General features: G+C 54.2%; 1 protein-coding gene across 5 annotated transcripts in view; it reads right to left on the bottom strand.

Moving 5' to 3' along the window:
• Positions 1-17,369, bottom strand: part of TSPAN9 (tetraspanin 9) — a 192,665-nt gene that overhangs the window by 72,639 nt on the left and 102,657 nt on the right. For 3 of the 5 annotated variants that reach the window (XM_046013076.1, XM_046013075.1, XM_046013078.1), the window contains one exon: positions 10,649-10,728. In XM_046013076.1, the coding sequence (XP_045869032.1) occupies positions 10,649-10,711 (63 nt within the window). In that variant the 5' untranslated portion in view covers positions 10,712-10,728. Of the gene's footprint in view, positions 1-10,648; positions 11,568-13,187; positions 13,322-17,369 lie in introns of those variants that run through there. The other 2 variants (XM_046013077.1, XM_046013074.1) reach the window with 2 other exon arrangements.

Consider the following 17,369-nt stretch of genomic DNA (forward strand, 5'->3'; position numbering starts at 1 on the left):
CCTTTCCTCTCACAGGCTCTTCCCACTTCTCCCTCACACCAGAAATCAATTTTCAGATCATCCCACTTAATTTCTAACTCCCCAATGGGAAGAGAAACTGAGGTGTAGGGTGACAAATGGAATTTTCCAAGCGCTCATCACTCATCGTGCAGTGACCATGTTAAGACCACCACGGGCCTACCCAGGACCATATCACAAGACAAAATAGCCAGCCAAGGGCCAGGACACCAAACCCCGTGAATGGGCAGCATTTCTGGGAACTAGAGCAATGGAGGCAACAGTATTCTCCAGAGCCCTCGGGGAGAACGTGACGCATGCAGGAAAGAGCACATTGGTGAACCACTGCGCAGGCAGACACCCTCCAAGGGCTTGCTGTGACAGGCTGCTGGTCGCAAAGCCGCCTTCCAAGGTAGTGAGCACAGCATGTGTAGTTGCACAGTCTTGTTTGGCTACGTGGGATATTCCATCCGGGGGCCAGTATGCGCCCCCACAGCATGGAGCCTTTCCTTTAGATAAACCCCAATCGTACTCAAAGGGTATTACCTGCAAGGGGCATCCTGTTATGAGGGCCCGAGCCCCCTTACCTAGCATTCCTGTGCACTTCAGTCAGCCCACAGACCAACACACATGTACTGAGCATCCATCATGAGCAAGCCAGACATGGATGATAAGACAAAGGCCCCTCCCACCCACTTCCTCCTGCTCATGGCCTTGGGTGATGAATGCCTCTAGCCTCAGTGTCCTCATCCACACATATGTACTACTGCCCACTCGTGGTAGTTGCAAGGATTTAAAGTGTCTAGAAGATGCTAGCAGAGTGGAGGGGCCAGATATGAAACATACAAGCAGGGCCATATGGTTAGAACCCTGCCATATGGTAAACTCTGCCATGATGAGGTGAGCAGAATCTGAAATTCTCAGTGGCACAATATGCAGGGTCAGGCTACTGGGAAGCTGTGAAGGAAACAGTCTTCATTCTGGGATACTCTCCTAACTGCACAAAAATAGCTCGAACAAACTAGACTGTACAGAACTGACCATCCACCGATCTGAGAAAGGCCCTGATCATCACTAAGTGGTCACCTCCTGACCCGTTTCTGTTTGGTGCTGGGACTGGTGGAGGGAAGGCACAAATCGTCAGTGGGTCATATCCAAGTACACGGAACTCTGATCCTGTTATTACAGGGCTGCGCTGAACCAGATTGGAAGCACGGATCCAAGAAAAGCACAGTCTAAAGTCAGCAGAGGAAGGAGCTGGATTGGGATGACCTCCCAGAGAGGTTGTAGAAAGAATAGGTGCTCTGAACCTGGCTTCAGATCCCAGTTCTGTCGCTTTCGAGCTCTGATTTGAGGCAAAATCCCTAGCCTGCCAGAGCTTCCAACTTCTTGGAGACAAAATGTGAAAAATCCTACCTCACCTCATATCTCATCAGCTGCTGTGGAGAGTTGATAAGGGAACAAAGCAACTAGGGAAGTGCCCAGGCCATGCCTGGCCAACTACACAGCCCCACCACACCATGAGGAGGAATGGCTAGAAGGCCTGCTGGTGTCCTCCTGGGGCCCCACCCTTCTCCTTCCTTGTGCACACAGGGGTTCTGCTGCACTCTGAGGGGAGGGTGAGGTGGTGTCAAAGGATGGAAGATCAAAGTCTCTGTGTAACAAAAGACATGTAAGGCCTTCATGGAGAACATTACAACAGCTTACAGAAGACATTAAAGAAGGCCTCATATACGAAGTATACCATGTCCATGAATACAAACACATGACTAGAATACAACTGATATTCATGAATGGAAATACAGAAATAGCAATTCTCCCCAAGTTGATCAATAGACTCAACACAAAGCTAGTCCAACCACCAACTTGGCTGCTTGCCTGGCGGAAGGTGGGGAGAAGGGTTGACTGATCGATCAATTGATTTTTGGTGAAACTAGACAAACTGATCCCAAAATTTATGTTTGCATAAATCTCTTTTGAGAACCAAAGGCCAAGAACAGCTAAAACATTCTTGCAAAAGCACTGGATGAGAGGATTTGCCCAATCGGATATCAAGACTTAGTATTAAGTTGTGGTCATCCACAGCAGAGCCATGACTGACAACTGGAAGTTATAAAGCTGCTCCTTCACAGATGCTTCCACAAGCCATGTCCTAGAGAAACCCCTGCATACATACACCAGGAGCCTTGTATGGGAATGTTCGTGGAAGCATGCTTAAAAAGAAGGAAGTAATCCAAATGCTTATCATCAGAAAAATGACAACAGAACTCTATGGAACAATGACAATAAGTGCATGACAGCCACACATACCAACATGAACCAATCAATAAATGTAATACTGAATTAAAAAAAAGTTCAGGAGCACCTGGGTGGCTCAGTCGGTTAACCATCCGACTCTTGATTTGGGGCTCAGGTCACGATCTCAGGGTCATGAGACAGAGCCTGCTTAAGATTCTCTCTCTCCGGGGCGCCTGGGTGGCTCAGTGGGTTAAAGCCTCTGCTTTCGGCTCAGGTCATGATCCCACGGTTCTGGGATCGAGCCCCACATCGGGCTCTCTGCTCCGCGGAGAGCCTGCTTCCTCCTCTCTCTCTGACTGTCTCCCTGCCTACTTGGGATTTCTGTCTGTCAAACAAATAAATTAAAAAAAAAATCTTAAAAAAAAAAAAAAGATTCTCTCTCTCCTTTCATCCCGTTCTCTCTGCCCTACCACCTGCCTCTCATCCACAGTAGCTCTCTATTAAAAAACAACAAACAGATGATTCCACCTAACAAAAGTTTTAAAACAAGCCAAGCCAAATCAAATGATACAGTGTTTAAGGATGCTTACATCATATGTGGAAGCACTACAAAGAAATATAGCAAACACAAAACGTCAGGATAATGGCTCTCTCTAGAGGACGGGTTGGGGCATGCTCAGGAAGGGGCTCGCAAAGGTTTCAGGGGTATAGCTGGTGTTTTAGTTCTTTTTTTTTTTTTAAGGTTTTATTTATTTATTTGACAGAGAGAAACAGCCAGAGTGGGAGTACAAGCAGGGAGAATGGGAGAGGAAGAAGCAGACTCCCCACCGAGCAAGGAGCTCGATGCAGGGCTTGATCCCAGGACCCTGGGATCATGACCTGAGCTGGAGTCAGACGCTTAACAACTGAGCCACCCAGGTGCCCCTGGTGTTTTAGTATTTAAGTTGCATGGTTGGTATGTGTTCTTTATGTAATTTTTTAAGCTACATGAATTTCATATGATATATTCCAACGTTTAAAAAAAATTTAAGTGGCTATTTTTCTGGTTAGTAAAGTGACCTGGACCTAGAACCCCATGTGCCCTGTCAGTCTGCTCACAGACACATCTACCCAGAGTCCAACACTGAGTGTGCCAGAGGGAGGGACCCACCCTTCCAGCACCCAGGGCCGAAGGCTCATGGGGACCCTGCAGGGGTGGTAGGACCATGGGCCCAGCCGGCCTGCTGCTGACCTAATTCACTGCACCAGCAACAAAGTGAAGCAGGGGCAGAGTGTGGGTCACCTCGCCCGGGAAGGTGGGAGGTAAGTGCACAGGGTGGTGGGTGCCACTGCAGGCCCTGGGAGCTGAGACCACACCCCTCCCCCACCACCTTCCACTCCCATCCTCCATCCCAACAGATCTTCCTAAACTTCATGGATACCCATTTCTAGCACATATCCCTAAGACCAGAAGACATTTGGAAAAATCCCCAGCCTAATGAGACATGTGGGGCCCCTTGCAGGGCTCCAAAGCCCTGCCCAGCACTGTTGCTCAATCCTCTGGGCATCCGACGCTGTGAGAGGGGCTCCCTGTGCATCCCGCAGGCCCAGCTAAGCAGCATTCCTACAGAATGCATCCGCAGCCTCATCTGGGCCTCATCACAGCCCTGGAAGACACTTGATACTGTCAAGTGTAAAGAAATCCAGGCACCGGGGCGCCTAGGTGGCTCAGTGGGTTAAAGCCTCTGCCTTCAGCTCAGGTCATGATCCCAGGGTCTTGGGATCAAGCCCCGCATCGGGCTCTCTGCTCAGCAGGGAGCCTGCTTCCTCCCTTCTCTCTCTCTGCCTGTCTCTCTGCCTACTTGTGATCTGTCAAATAAATAAATAAAATCTTAAAAAAAAAAAAAAAAAAAGAAATCCAGGCACCAAGAGGTACGGCAACCTTCAAAACACAGGGGTTGTTCCTGGAGACTCTGGCTCAGTAGGTTGGTAGGTGGGAAGGAGGGACAGGCAGGCAAGGGGACATGGCCTCTGTGCATGTACAAAGGGCCTCTGGTTGAGCTGAATCTAAACCGTCATGAAGAACATCAGAGCAGGCAGAGAGCTCTGAAGGCAGTAGCCATGTCTGTTCTTGGCCAGTCCCCTTCCCCGGCCCCAAAACCCACTACAGCAGGACCTCCCTGTGGGCCCCAGTGCACTAAGCCACCCAACACAAGGGAGAAGACTTGAAACCCCAGAAGCTTCCCTTCCAAGGGCTTCTCCGGGTCCCCTGGGAGACTTCAAAGCTTGCTGGAGCCCAAAGGAAGAAAAGGCAGAGTCCATCCAGATGCAACCGCAGACTCAAGACATTAAAAGATATTTTGGGTATCCCCTGAGGCCCCATGACTACTTAGAGAAAGAGTAGGGGGCAACAGCCTACCTCCATCCTGTCCCGCGCCCCCCGGCTGCGGACCTGCTCATCCCCTGGACCACATGCCACTTGTACTGTCCCTGCCCCAACCCCCCAGCCCCACTTCTGCTGGCAGATTAGCTTTCAAATGTGAGCAGGGACAAAGCTGGCTCAGAAGACTTAACTCTGCCCGACGGGTTTAGCTCAGCTTCAAAGCTTCCTAACTGGAACCAAATAAGCGGGCATATCGCAGCTGGAAGGGAGAGGCGGGAAGGAGGGGGAGGACGGGGGCATGGCTGTAAGCTGGATTACCTACAGCAACAGCTTGCAGCCTGAGGGACACAGCGAGGCCTGTCATGGTGGTCACTGCCGGAAAGACCAAATACCCCTTTCCTCCGAGCCCTGGGGATAAAGTCAAGAGCACCTGCAGGATCGGGTGCACACTTCACGGCAGGGGAGGGCCCCCTCATCGTCAGAAGCCACGTCCCACTCACCACCCGGAAGCTACTCTCAACAGGCACCACCCAGACTGATGGCACCCTTTGTTTCTCTGGGTTCAGTCCATTTCACGGGCACAGGACCCTCTGTCTCTCCCCCTGGGCTACAAGCTCTCCCCAGGCACAGGCTCTGGATCAACTCATCTCCGTCGCTGTCCACCGTTATCCTGTGCCTGGAACCCCACCCTCATTTAGCCCACAAACTCCTACCCATCCTGCAAAATCCAGGTGTCACTGGATCTGCTCTGATATCTTCATATCTTCTCTCTACTAAGCAGTATTAACTACTTCTATTAAGTAACTCAACTGAACACCTACCGCTCAGATCTAGAACTGTTCGTTTGAGCAGCTCAAGAGCCTGGCTTACAGTAGACACTCGATCAGGGCACGCAGGGCCCACTACCCACAGTGCATCCAGTCAGCCCTTTCAGTAGAAGAAACAAAAAGACACATAATTCACTAAGTCTTTTTTCCAAACTAGGAAACTCAGTTTTTTCCCCCTTCCCCTTTATTCCTGATGGACACAAACATTCTAGAGAGGGGAGCCACCATGCAGGGCTGGGGGAGAGGGAAGGACAAGTCAAGTCAGGCCACCTGGGGGTGGGGTCCAGGCCTGCTGCTGTCCCTCCCTAGAATTCTGGGGAGGGGGAGATGGCCTGGCTCTAACCCCTGCCTTGGGTAGTAGCCCTTAGCCCTGTGTTCAAATGTGTGGTGGAGGACAGTCCAGATGACCTCTCGATTCCGCGACTTCCTGGCCTGAGAAAGCTGATCCGCCCTCTGCGAGCCCAGTCAGCCTGTTCTCACCAACTGGAGGCTCCTGTGCACGCAGCGGGCATTCAGTAAATAGTTGCGGCATGAGTGAATGGGCTCAATTGGGACCCCAGGAGCCCAGCAAGCCCCAGAGTCCTCTGCCAAGTTCAGCCAAGGGCAGCCAGGCACACAGAGGCACGGCAGGGGGAGGGCAAGGCCCCCATCCTCAGAAAAGGTCGGTGGTGTTTTCGGGGCTCTTCCCTGGCAGGCCAGCCAAAGGGAGGACAGACCTGTGGCCCTTCCCTCAAGGTGGGGACAGCGCTCACCCTGTTGCAGCTGGGACTTTCTCTTTTCTATCCTCTTCCTCCCCACCCCCTCTTGATTGACACCAGTGCTGGCTCCAACATCATTTAAAAATAGATATTAAGACATGGAAGTTTAATTTTTAATGCTCTGGAAAGGAAGTGAGCACAGCTGGCATTCCCTCACAGCCACGTTCTGGGGTCTCGGAGCACCAGCCGCCTCTCCCCACGCAGAGCCCTGCCTGACCCACCCAGAAGGCCTACTTGCCAGGGCGCTCTGGGGAAACAGCCCGATGCCTCACGCCCAAGCATTTCGGGAAGCCTCCAACTCTTGTTGCCCAGCTCGGCCAGTCTCCTGCTTGGAGAGGCCACGTCCCAGACCCATTTAGACCCTGTTCAGACCCCTCAGCCCGCTTACCACCTCCATTCCCTGACAGAAGGTATCCCACAGGCTCAGGAGGACACCCAGGCATCCAGCTCCGCTCCTGGGCCACCACGGAGCAGCAGGGAGCCAGGGAGCCCACAGAGGAACTCACGATGCAGCCAAGCCAGTAATGAATGTCAGCCTCCATTGCGGCTAGACAGCCTTAACCAAGTGGCCAGCACCGAGAGGGCAAGTAAACAGCCTATGAGGGGCCGAGCCGCAAAGGCCTGACCCCACTTAGGGGAGGTTAATCAGGGCGCTCACCCAGCACCCTAGGCACGGCAGCCCTGCCCCAACCTTTCCCCTGTTCCAGCAGACACACTGAACACTGCCTCCTTGGCTAATTGGCCTTTATTAAGAGAGCAATCCACAAGGAATAGACTTTCCAGTGGAGCCAGAATGTCACTGCTCTGCCAGCCCTGATTTGAAGTGATGGGACAGCTCTGCTGGCAACCATGAAAAGTGACCATTATCCTGAGTGGCAATTATGCCAGCAACCCCAGGCCCACCCCCGGCCCCTCCATGTCAGATAAGAGCTGGATTTGGGTTGGGAGGAGCTGGGCTGGGATCACAATCTGCTGTGCAGAGAAGGCATACACAGGCCACCAGCACCCAAAGCCCACCCCTGCCCTCTCTCCCTGCCCTGTCCAGGGTTTAAAGCTCTGAGTCTCCTTTGCCCTCCTGGAGAGGCTCTGATTCACTCCACCTCTCCCTAGAGAAGTCCACCAGACGGCCCTGGGAGGACTCAGGGATGGAGCTGATGGAGGGAACCGCCCCGGGCTCTCCACAGCTGGGGGAATACCCTGGGGTGGGTTTGATTTCTGGTATACAGTCCCCTCAGGATGCTGCCCCCAACAGGCAGGCGCCCAGCAGCCAGTAAGTCACCTGTCTTTTTCTTGGTAAGGAGAAGCACTGGCCGCATAGCCCCGCCTCCCTCCGGCCCCTGGTGATGTCACCCGGGCCCTCGGTAAAGGCAGAACCTAGAAGCTCCACCCAGTGGCCAGGCCCCAGGATTCTCCCGCCCCGTGAGGGGGTGCAGGGTGACAGGTGCACCTCTCCTGGGCCCTGGGAATCCTCCCAGCGGGCTCCGAGGAGGCAGGGGGTGTGGCAGCAGTGGTGGGTTTGGAGAAATACCAGGTAGGCTCCAGGATCTATAGGAAGATCTCTATCTATTGATTGTGGGCCTCAGGTTCAATTCTCATGCCTCGGAAAAGCCTCCTTGGGGGATCTGAGCCATGAGACTAGAAAAAGTGATGGCTATTTAAGTCCTCACAATTGCTCTGGGTCCCAGAGGGCTTGGGCTCTGTCCAGCCCTGCCTCCCTCCTCACTCCGACCCTCTCACTGCCCTCCAGTCTTCATGTATGCCCTGGAAAGCAAAAGAAGTGGCCCAGGGGTCCTGCCTCATCACCCACCCCACCTGCCCTTGGCCTAGACACCTTCACCCTTTTGCTTCAGCTCTTCCCTCTGCTCCCTCACTCATATCAGGCCCAGCGCCTGACTGCAGGACATCTTCGTTCAAGTAAAGCACAGTGACCTGCCCTGTGCCCGAATCCTGGCCAACTCCCTGCTACGTCCTTCCACCTCCCAGGGAACACAATGGCAGGCTCTCTTACACGTGCAAGCCTCCATTGCTCTTCTGCTAACTTTCCACCTTCCTACTTCATCATCTCACGAGTGACTAGCATAAAAGAACTGGGTCTTTGAGATCCAATGTCTCCCAGCTCGTAGCATGCCACGGGAATTCTGAAAATACTAAGTGATCAGAAAAGTCAAAGATTCGGAGAGAGAGACTCCCTCGCCTGGTGGAAGAGTGGTGGTAGGTAGCTCCTAATTAGGAAGAGACAGACCTTGCTGTAACCAAAAAAAGAAAGCCACTCCATCAATCAGCTCATTAACCTCTGCCAAGCTCATAAGGGAAGATGAAAAGAGTTGCTTGTCCCCCCACAGCTAAGTTGCTAGGAGAGCCTTCAACACAGGCAAGTTTGAGAACTAACTTCTCTTCCCTATGGAGCGGGACTTGGGAATCCAGGTGTGGATTTACCACTCTGGCCATCCCTTCATTCACTCACAAACTTATAATGAGTGCCTCCAACTAGCCGGGCACCCAGGGGGGGCGGGGGAGGGGGGTGCGGGGGACGGATGAAAACTAAGTAGGAACTGAGCTGGAAAAGGAAGGAGCCACAAGTAGCTATACCTACTCTGGCCAGCAGGTGGCGTGGTGGGGGTGGGGAGGAGGGCTGCTGAGTGGGAGGTGTTGGCCAAGGCCCTGGGCTTCCCTACCAAGGGCTTCCTAGTGAGTGGTAAGATACGCAGAGGTGGGGGCAAGGCAGAAAGGTGGGTTGAGACTACGAACAAGGGCAGAGAAGGAAACTCTGCAATGAGAGTAAGGCAGCATTCGTGTAAATCATAGACATCAAATACCCACCACCACTTGGCTGACACTGACGCTGGCAAATGAGGAACAGGAGCACCTGGCCCAAGGAGGCCATGAAATCATTCTTGACATTCCAATGGTTCTGCCCCAGTTTCCACAAAACCCTCAGCACAGGACAGGTTAACACCCTAACAGCAGTGCCCGGAGGGCCCCAGACCATGCAGGCATGCAGGGAAATTCAACTCAAACAATCTCCAATTGGGCTCCTCAGAAGAGAAGTAGCAGCCTGCGCCCCAAGCCGGAAAGGAGCCCCCCCCCCCCCCCCAGAGAAGGAAAGGATGCAGGACGTCCCATAACTAATGAGGTCAGACATGAGGGAGGCCATCATCCCTCCCCTACCTCGAGACTGGAAAGGAAACCCAGTTCTTAAGGGATAAAGCGATTTGCCCAAGGTCACACAAAAAGCTAACACAGAACCAAGACTAGATTCCTTCTTCTTCCCACCCAGCCCTGAGCTATCCCCTTCTGTGGGAACAGTCACCGCCCCCCACACACACCCAAAAAAGTTTTGTCAGTTAAAGCTGGTCACTTCACACAAGTGTTCAACATCAAAGCACAACTGCTTCTAACCAGCTTCACTGTGAATGACTTTCTCCTGCCCCCAGTGCTCCTTCTGGACCTCGGGCCGGCTGACAGGCCCTGGGGCAGAGCCAAACATCTGTGCTGACTACGCTGGGGCTCTGGCAAAGAAAAACGGAGGCAGCAGTCGGGATGAAGGAGCCATGAGATAGGAATTTAAGAAGTTTTAAAATATGCCAAACTTATATTCCTTTTTGCACACAGGCACACGTGTGTGCCCATGGCCTTCAGAAGCACAGAGAACCAAGAGCCATTCCAAGTTGCCCCACTCACAGACCCCTTCTCTAGAAAATCATCCTTCACCGAGGACAGGGCACTCCCTTTGTCCCTTCCAGTCTTTGGGGCTCTGGAGCCTGGAAGGGTTGGCTGGTGTTCCATGGTGGGAGCACATGGCCAGCCCACTCCCTGCCCAGTCCACTGCAATCCCTCAAAAGCAGCTGCCTGCCACCCGATGGCAGCAACCCTCCCTCACTCTCCTTTTCCAAACATGCCCTAACTCAGGGGCAGATCTGCAGGCTAACAAATGCATCTCCCGGCTTGGGACAGGGGCTCCTCTCCTCTTCCAAAGACTCACTGAAGGAGGGAGAGGAAGTGATCTCTGCCATCCCTCCCAGCCCCCACCTCATGCCCGCAAAACCGGGCATATCATCTTCTTGTATATTCAAGAAGAATACAAGAAGAAACTTGAAAATCATCCACATTTGTGCCTGTTTTCCACTCAAGGTCACAGCTGTTAAAAATTCTGGCCCCACACCGATCTCTGCAGGTTACCTGGTGGGGGGCACTTGCACCAGGGGAAGGAGGTGGTGGCAAACTTTGCCAGCCACGGAGGAGTAGAGTAAGTCTCCCCTAGAAGACAGGCAATTCGGAGCCTCCATTCAGCCACCAAGGGGAGAGAAAGATGAATGAAAGGGAGGGGGGACGATTTTAAAAACACACACACACTTACCGTTGTGCAGAAAGCAGGGCAATGCAGCACCACTGAGGAAGAGGGGAGCACGCTACGATAAGCCCTGAAGAGGAGAGGTGGCAAAGGAGAGCTAAACGCAAGGACTTACCCAGAATATCAGGTTGAAGAGGAACATCATGTACTTCAAGCAGCAGAGGCAGCCCCTGGCCATGTTGCACTTCTTAAATTCTAGGAGAAAAACAAAGGACAGGTCCAGGTAAAACACCACGTACTTGCTGCCTTTGGGTGCATTGTACTTGTCAGTCTTGACGCCAGCCTCGGCGCGGCTCTGTCCCCGGGAGCCCGCGGTGCCGTAGAAGGCGCCGGCCGTGAAGCCGCGGCCGAACGGGCGGCCTGAGGTGGACGGCTTGGCAAAGTCCGAGTCCTTGCTGTCCAAAGATGGACTCCGGTGGATCGAAGAATCCTCGCTACTCGACTTCTCCATGCTCGCGTCGTTCCCGGGGGGCGCGAGGGGCGGGGGGCATCGCTCCCGGCGTGGGACGGAGGGGGCGCCCAAGTCGGGCACAGGCTGCGGGTGGGCTGGCGGAACCCTGAACGCCCCCTCTCTGCACACGGACGCACTCCCGGCCAGACCCCGTGCTCAGGAGCCGCTGCCTCTCGGACGGCGCCCCGCTCCCAGCCGACTGGCCCGGGAGGGCTCTGCGGTGCGGCGCCGCGCGGCGCGGCGCAGCTCGGCTCTACGCGCGCTCGCGAATGCTCTCCGGGAACTGGCTGGCCTGCGTAACTTAACGTCTTTGGGGAGCCTGCAATTTGATTTCTCTTTCCAGAGCGTCAGCTCGCCTCGCGGTGCGCCGGCCGCTTCACTCGAGGCACAGGGGCGCCAGGATCCAGGTCCCCGGGCACACCTCTCCCTGCCCAGCCCCCGGGCTGAGCCCGGTCACTTTGCGGGCGCTCCGCCTCCTTTCGCTCGGCGACTTTGCGGAGCTGCTCGCCGGCCCTGGGCTGCCCGGGCGCGCGGCGGGCACTGCCGAGGGATCCGCCGCAGCTGCCACCGCTGGGCTTTCCCTGCGAAATCCCAGCCCCGACTCCAGACTCTGAAATCTCCGGGAGCCCCCTCCCCGGGCCCTCGGCCCCGCCCCCTGCTTTGCATTCGACCAATGAGCACTGGGCCTGCCAGGGGGCGGGCAGCCTCCCCCTCCCCAATGACACTTTATCTTTAATAGGATTAGCTTTCTGCTGGGTGCCTATACCAGTGCGCCCGGAGCCCTCACTAAATGTCAAGGGCTCTGGAGCTGGGGGTGAACCAGAACCTTCATCGGAAGGCGCTGGTCTCTTCCATGGGAGAAAAGGGGGCGGCGAGAGAAAGGGAATGGCTGGAGGTACCAAAGACCCAAGGAAACCAGAGGAGAGGGCTGGGGAGGACAGGAGGAGGAAAGAAGCGCGGCCACTGTCGAGCTGGCCGCCGCCCCCTGTGCACACTGGGCCAGTCCGACCCGAGGCACACGGTCCCTCCGCTACACACGCGCGCACACTCACAGACACACACGCACACACGCTTTTGCACACGTGGATCTGGCTACCGCACGCAGGGAAAAGAGACCGCAGTGGAGGCGCGAGGTGTGGGAAAGGCGCTTGGGGCCTCCGCGGGGCGCGCGCCGCCTCCCCGCCCCCTCCGCGCGCGCGCGCGCACGCTCCAGCACACACGCGGCTCTGCGAGACTCCTGCAGCTGCGCGAGCCCCCCCAACCCCCACCGCCCCCGCGTTCCCGGGTGGGATGCCGTGCTCGCTGGGACCCCAGCTGGGCTGAGAAGAGTAGGTGGCAGAAGTAGTGTCCTGCCTTGCCCCTCTGAATCCTGCCTGAGCCAAGGGTGACGTTGGAGTGCTCTTGGACCCAGGCTGGGTCCTCTCCCGTGAGGACTGCACAAAAGGGGCTGGTCAAGGGAAACAGCACGAAGAATGCTCTTGCTAGGGGTTAGGGAACACCCAGGAGGAGCCCTTCATCCTGCCGTAAAACACTGCACCTGTGTCCCCTGGGCTTGTGCGTAAGTCTGCACAGCTGATCAGGAGCGACCATAGTTGGCAAACAAAGAAAACTAGAAGACTTGGGAGGGGGGGTGAGGAGCCCACACCTCCTTTCTGCCATCAGGAAGAGAGTGCTGAGAGCCCCTAAGAGGGGCTTCGTATTTACGAAACTCCGTACCCCAGCACCCAACACCGGGCTTGGCCTCTAGCAGGCGCTAGACAAGGATAGCTGGATAGAAGAATTCCTGCCTTGGGGGGGGGGGAGCAGCAGTGTGGTATGTCCAACTTGGATCCCATCAGACAAGTATTCCACACCTGCTATGTGCTGAGCGTGGGGCCAGACCCTTGAGGAGACAGATACAAGGTATGCTGCTCCCTGCCCTTCAGACACACACAATCTAGTCCAAGGTGGTGGGCAGGAACATAACTGGCTATGGCGGAGGCAGAGAGGGACACTCATTCCAATGGGATCAAATTGAAGACCCTCATCACAGGTCGGCTGGGGTGGCCCTCTATGGAGTCTGCACCCTCTCTGGCTCAGAGGCAGCAGGGGCTGGCCCTCAGCTTCTTTAAAGGGACCTGCAATGGTGTTACCATTCTAAGCCCCTTCCCCACTTAGAGGGCATCCCAGCAGTGAAACCTAGGGAGTGTCATGGCTATGGTACCTTGGTCTCCTGGTTGGGCACAGCAGTCCTCTGGATGCTATCCACAGATGAGAGGCAGGTGTCTGGCTGGCTCCCGACCGACCCACTGCCACCTGACTGGAATGGCTGATGCCTTTTGTCCTCCTCAGCCTCGACCGGCTCCCAGGGGCTCCCGGCTGCCACTTCGTTCTCATAACATTACTTCTTTGATGCAGGAGAGATCGTTTACCAGCTGGACTCTGAGTCAGGAGACCTGTTTTTCACTCTGAGCTCGATGTTGAGCCGTATGATCAAGGACAAGGTGGTTTGCCTTTCTGAGCTACTATTTCTTCCTCCTTAAAATGGGGATTAATAGAGCCTACCCCCCGAGAGGTGTCGGCAGAATAAAGTGAGCTGGCAGATGCGAGACCAATCTGAGCCCTGTAAGCGCTGAGCAAATTCAAGGGCCTGGTGTCACTGGCCTCAGACAGACTCGGTGTCAGCACGGGCCCTCCCAGGCTGGCCCCCTACTAAAAGCTTCCTCTTTTTTTTTTCATCAACTCACACCTTATTCAGTAAGAATAGTGTCTGCCTTGTCCCTAGATCGTTTCTCCTTCATTCCTGATTATAAGTGGATTCAGACCAGTAATTATTTCCTCAGGAGTGGAGGCCCTGATGGGCCAGGATAAAGGAGGAGGTAAGAAGAGGAGTCTGCCCAGTATAAGAGTTCTGCTCACTCCGGCCACCCGTGTCGGGAGGGCATTGAAGGCCTGGTCCTCAGTCCATTAACAAAATTCAGTGATGTCCCATCAGGGCACCCAGCTTAGTCATTATCAGGATGATAAGAGCAACAGAGAATTGCAAGGCCTCATTACATCCCAGGCACCCAGCTTCACACACAGCAACTGAGTCCTCCTGCCAACCCTATAGAATAGCGATATTATTCCCATTTCGCAGGTAAGTAAACTGTATGATTTCAAAGCCCATTTCTTCACTCTCCGGGGCTCAAAACCTAGTTCCCAACCTTGGGAATCTTCCAGTCTAAAAGGCAGAATCTAAAAGCACAATAGAGAATCTGAAATTTCGTGTCCTGATGAGAGGTCATAGAGAAAAGGACTTCATAAAAAAGGACCTAAAATAAAAAAGCCTTCTACCCCCACTCTAAGACTGTACATAGAGAAGCCCAAAGAAGAATGATACAGCCAGTTCCATGACAGGACCAGCAAAGAGCTGTCCCTGGTACCCCCTGGAGTGGGTGTGGTCAGGGAGAGAGGGGTGTAAGGGCACCCCAGAAGGCGTGGGTTTGGTACACTGAGGGGCAGTGAGGAGCCAGGCCTGCCTGGAGCAGGAGAAGATGTCTGGGATTCAAAGTGAGCTACTGGGCACAGCCTTGCATGACACAGGAAAAGTCTGGACTTCACCCTGGAGCTCCCCAAGCAGTGGAGGCACATGACAACACCAGTGCCCTAGGAAGCTGGACCTGCAGCATGGAGAGGTGAGAAGATCAGCTGCTGCGGTTGTCCCAATTTCTGAGATTATGGGTGCAGAAGTAATGACCAGAGAGCAAAGGCGGCCTGAGTCCCCATGTCTCCCACCCACCCCTGAGCCTCAGCCACTCACCATGCTCAGGGGAACTGGAAGACACAGCCTGCCCTTGAGGATCTCTGAGCATGTGAACAAGGCCAAGCTGCCTTGCCATTTTTTTTTTAAACAACAACCAAAAAAAAAAAAAAAAAAAAGTGAAGCAAGTCCAGAATTCCCAGAGGGGAGAAAGAGAAGTGAATACGTGAAATCAACATGCAAGGTCTCTGCTGACTGGCAACTGGGGAGATGTGGGCTCAGAGTAAATGCCAAGCTCTCTCTGCCTCTTCCTGAGTTTCTCAGGCCTGCAGCGTGAGCCAGAGCTCTCAGCTTTGGTCTCTCACTCACCCACACACAATCAGAGCTCATGGGCCCACACAGATCCCCTTCCTGACCTGCACTGAATATTTCTGTGATCAGCAGCATGCATGGCTCATGGGGTATCCTGTACCTCCAAGCTTCGAATGGAGCAGCCTTGCGGAGAATTTAGGTTAGACACGAGGAGGCACTTGCTATCCTAAGGAACATGTGAGATGGACCACCGCTGTAGGAGAAGGGAGTCTTAGCCCATCCCAGTTTTTAAACTCCAAAATTGGGATCCTTTTCAGCAATACAGAAAATGCTTTAATTGTTAAACAAACAATTTACCAGTGGTGTCAAAAGAGAAGAATGTCCCTAAGCAGGGGGCCCATATCCCACAATGTGTGCATGAAGGCTCAGGAGGCAAGGAAAGGTTAGGAGGGTCCAGAGGCCAGAGCAAGGCTCTTTGCCAGGGAAATTAAACAGCTACAAGGTCATGCGTTCCCATACTTGGCCAGGATTCAGGGAGGACAGTAACAATGCCAGTGAACAGATCAGAGTAAAAAAAAGAACTAGGGGTAGTTCCATTTTTTTTATGCGTTTAATTTCTGAGACTCGTAAGGAAAACACACAAGCAAAGAGGGTTTGGCTGCAGAGGCAGGGTCCACCGTTAGAATGGCTCAGGACAGCATACCAAGGGTGACCCAGTACCTCGTTCTCTGGGGAGACGTCTGCTCCTCCCTCCGGAGTCCCCAGCTGTTTGTTCAGCCTGCAATTATAGTTTGCCCACATGCCTCTGCTCTGGCCACTGGGCTTCCCGAAGGAGGGAGGGGCTGTGTCTGAATCACCTCGTCCCTCTGCCCCCCCCCAACCTCCCACCACCCCGGGGCCTGTCACAGGGACCACCATGGGACAGGTACTCAGAATGTGTCAGCAGGTAGAGGGGAAGGGCAGACCACCATACCTAAGTCCTGAGTTCTAAGGAGAGCCTGAGAGCCCCAAGTTGATTAACCAGAGGATGGGACCCAAGCCAGAAATCTATGGAATTGTTCCTGGAAAGCAGGCTATCTGAGGCCATCAGAACCTGACGAGGGAACTCAGGAAATTTAAATTTCCCGACTACAGATAATGGAGTGGAAAGGCCACAAGGTCAACTATTTTGTTCACAGCCATATCCCCAACACACAGAGCAGCGCAGGACGGTGAGGAAAGGGACAGATAGATAAAGAAGCTTTGGATCGGGGGCCATTTTGGAGGAAGACTGGGGAAAGGCAAGAGGGAGAAAACAGGAAAGACCAACAGGAACCAGACAGAGGCCAAGCTGTGCACGGACCCCTTCCATTGCCGGGGGGCCACGCCTTTTGGAGGAGCTCTAAGGACCATGCAAGTCCCCGTCCAGCTGAGTCCCTGCTGAACTCTAGTCCCTGTGAGCTCCCCAGGGCTGCGGTCATGTCTCAGAGCCCAAGTGCTGGCTGTGAGGAGCCCTGTCAGGGACCACTCCTGGCCACTGAGAAACCATGACTGTGAAGGGTCCCTTAACTGTATGTCCACACGCCACACATAAGAGGTGAGGTGACCACCCTGGTCAGAGCGTGTGCCGCTGACCCTGAGGGCAGTTCGCTCTGAGGAGACAGGGTCACGGCTGTCGACCAACTGTACTGCTCATGACCCGGTCAGGAGTGCTGCACGTCAGGACTCCAGATCGTGAGGAACCAGGTGGAAGGTGTGTTTGGGCCGTCAGGAACACCAGCACCACTCAGCACATACCACATGCCCCAGCGGCTGTGGGCCAGGGGGGCCCGCTTCTGTGAGAAGCCATGGCATGTGCTCAGATGGCATCAATGCCCCCTGTCCGAACCTGCCATCCCACCCCGCCATGGAGGGCCGGGCTCTAGTGAAGTAGTGGCGTGGAAACTAGGGCTTTGGGACTAGATGGATCTGTGTCCAAACCCCTTCTGGAGCAGGTGACTCCAGAACTGCCGGGTGACCTAGAACGACCACTTCCCCCCGTATCTCAGTTTCCTCAACCACAAAAAGGAGATGATAATGCACACTCCCCCAGGCAGGAAGAAAACAGAGATTAAAGGTGAAAACCACAATGTATACAGCACAATGTTCAAAACAGAAATGTTCTGTTAATTAAGCACCAGCATAATTATTAGAGTAAAGACAGTCCGAGTCCCCACTGAAGTACAGCGCAGTGGAACAAAGATACAACACGTAATCGATGCACAATATTCAGTGGCTCCAATTCTAGGGGTAAGCACCTCCCCCTCCGTTCTGGGCCCCCTTCTCCTCTGCCCAACATGCCTGCATTTGGCCATCCCATCCGTTTAGGGCCAT

This window comes from Meles meles, chromosome 7 (genome assembly GCF_922984935.1).
Source record: "Meles meles chromosome 7, mMelMel3.1 paternal haplotype, whole genome shotgun sequence".
Taxonomy (NCBI): Eukaryota; Metazoa; Chordata; class Mammalia; order Carnivora; family Mustelidae; genus Meles; species Meles meles.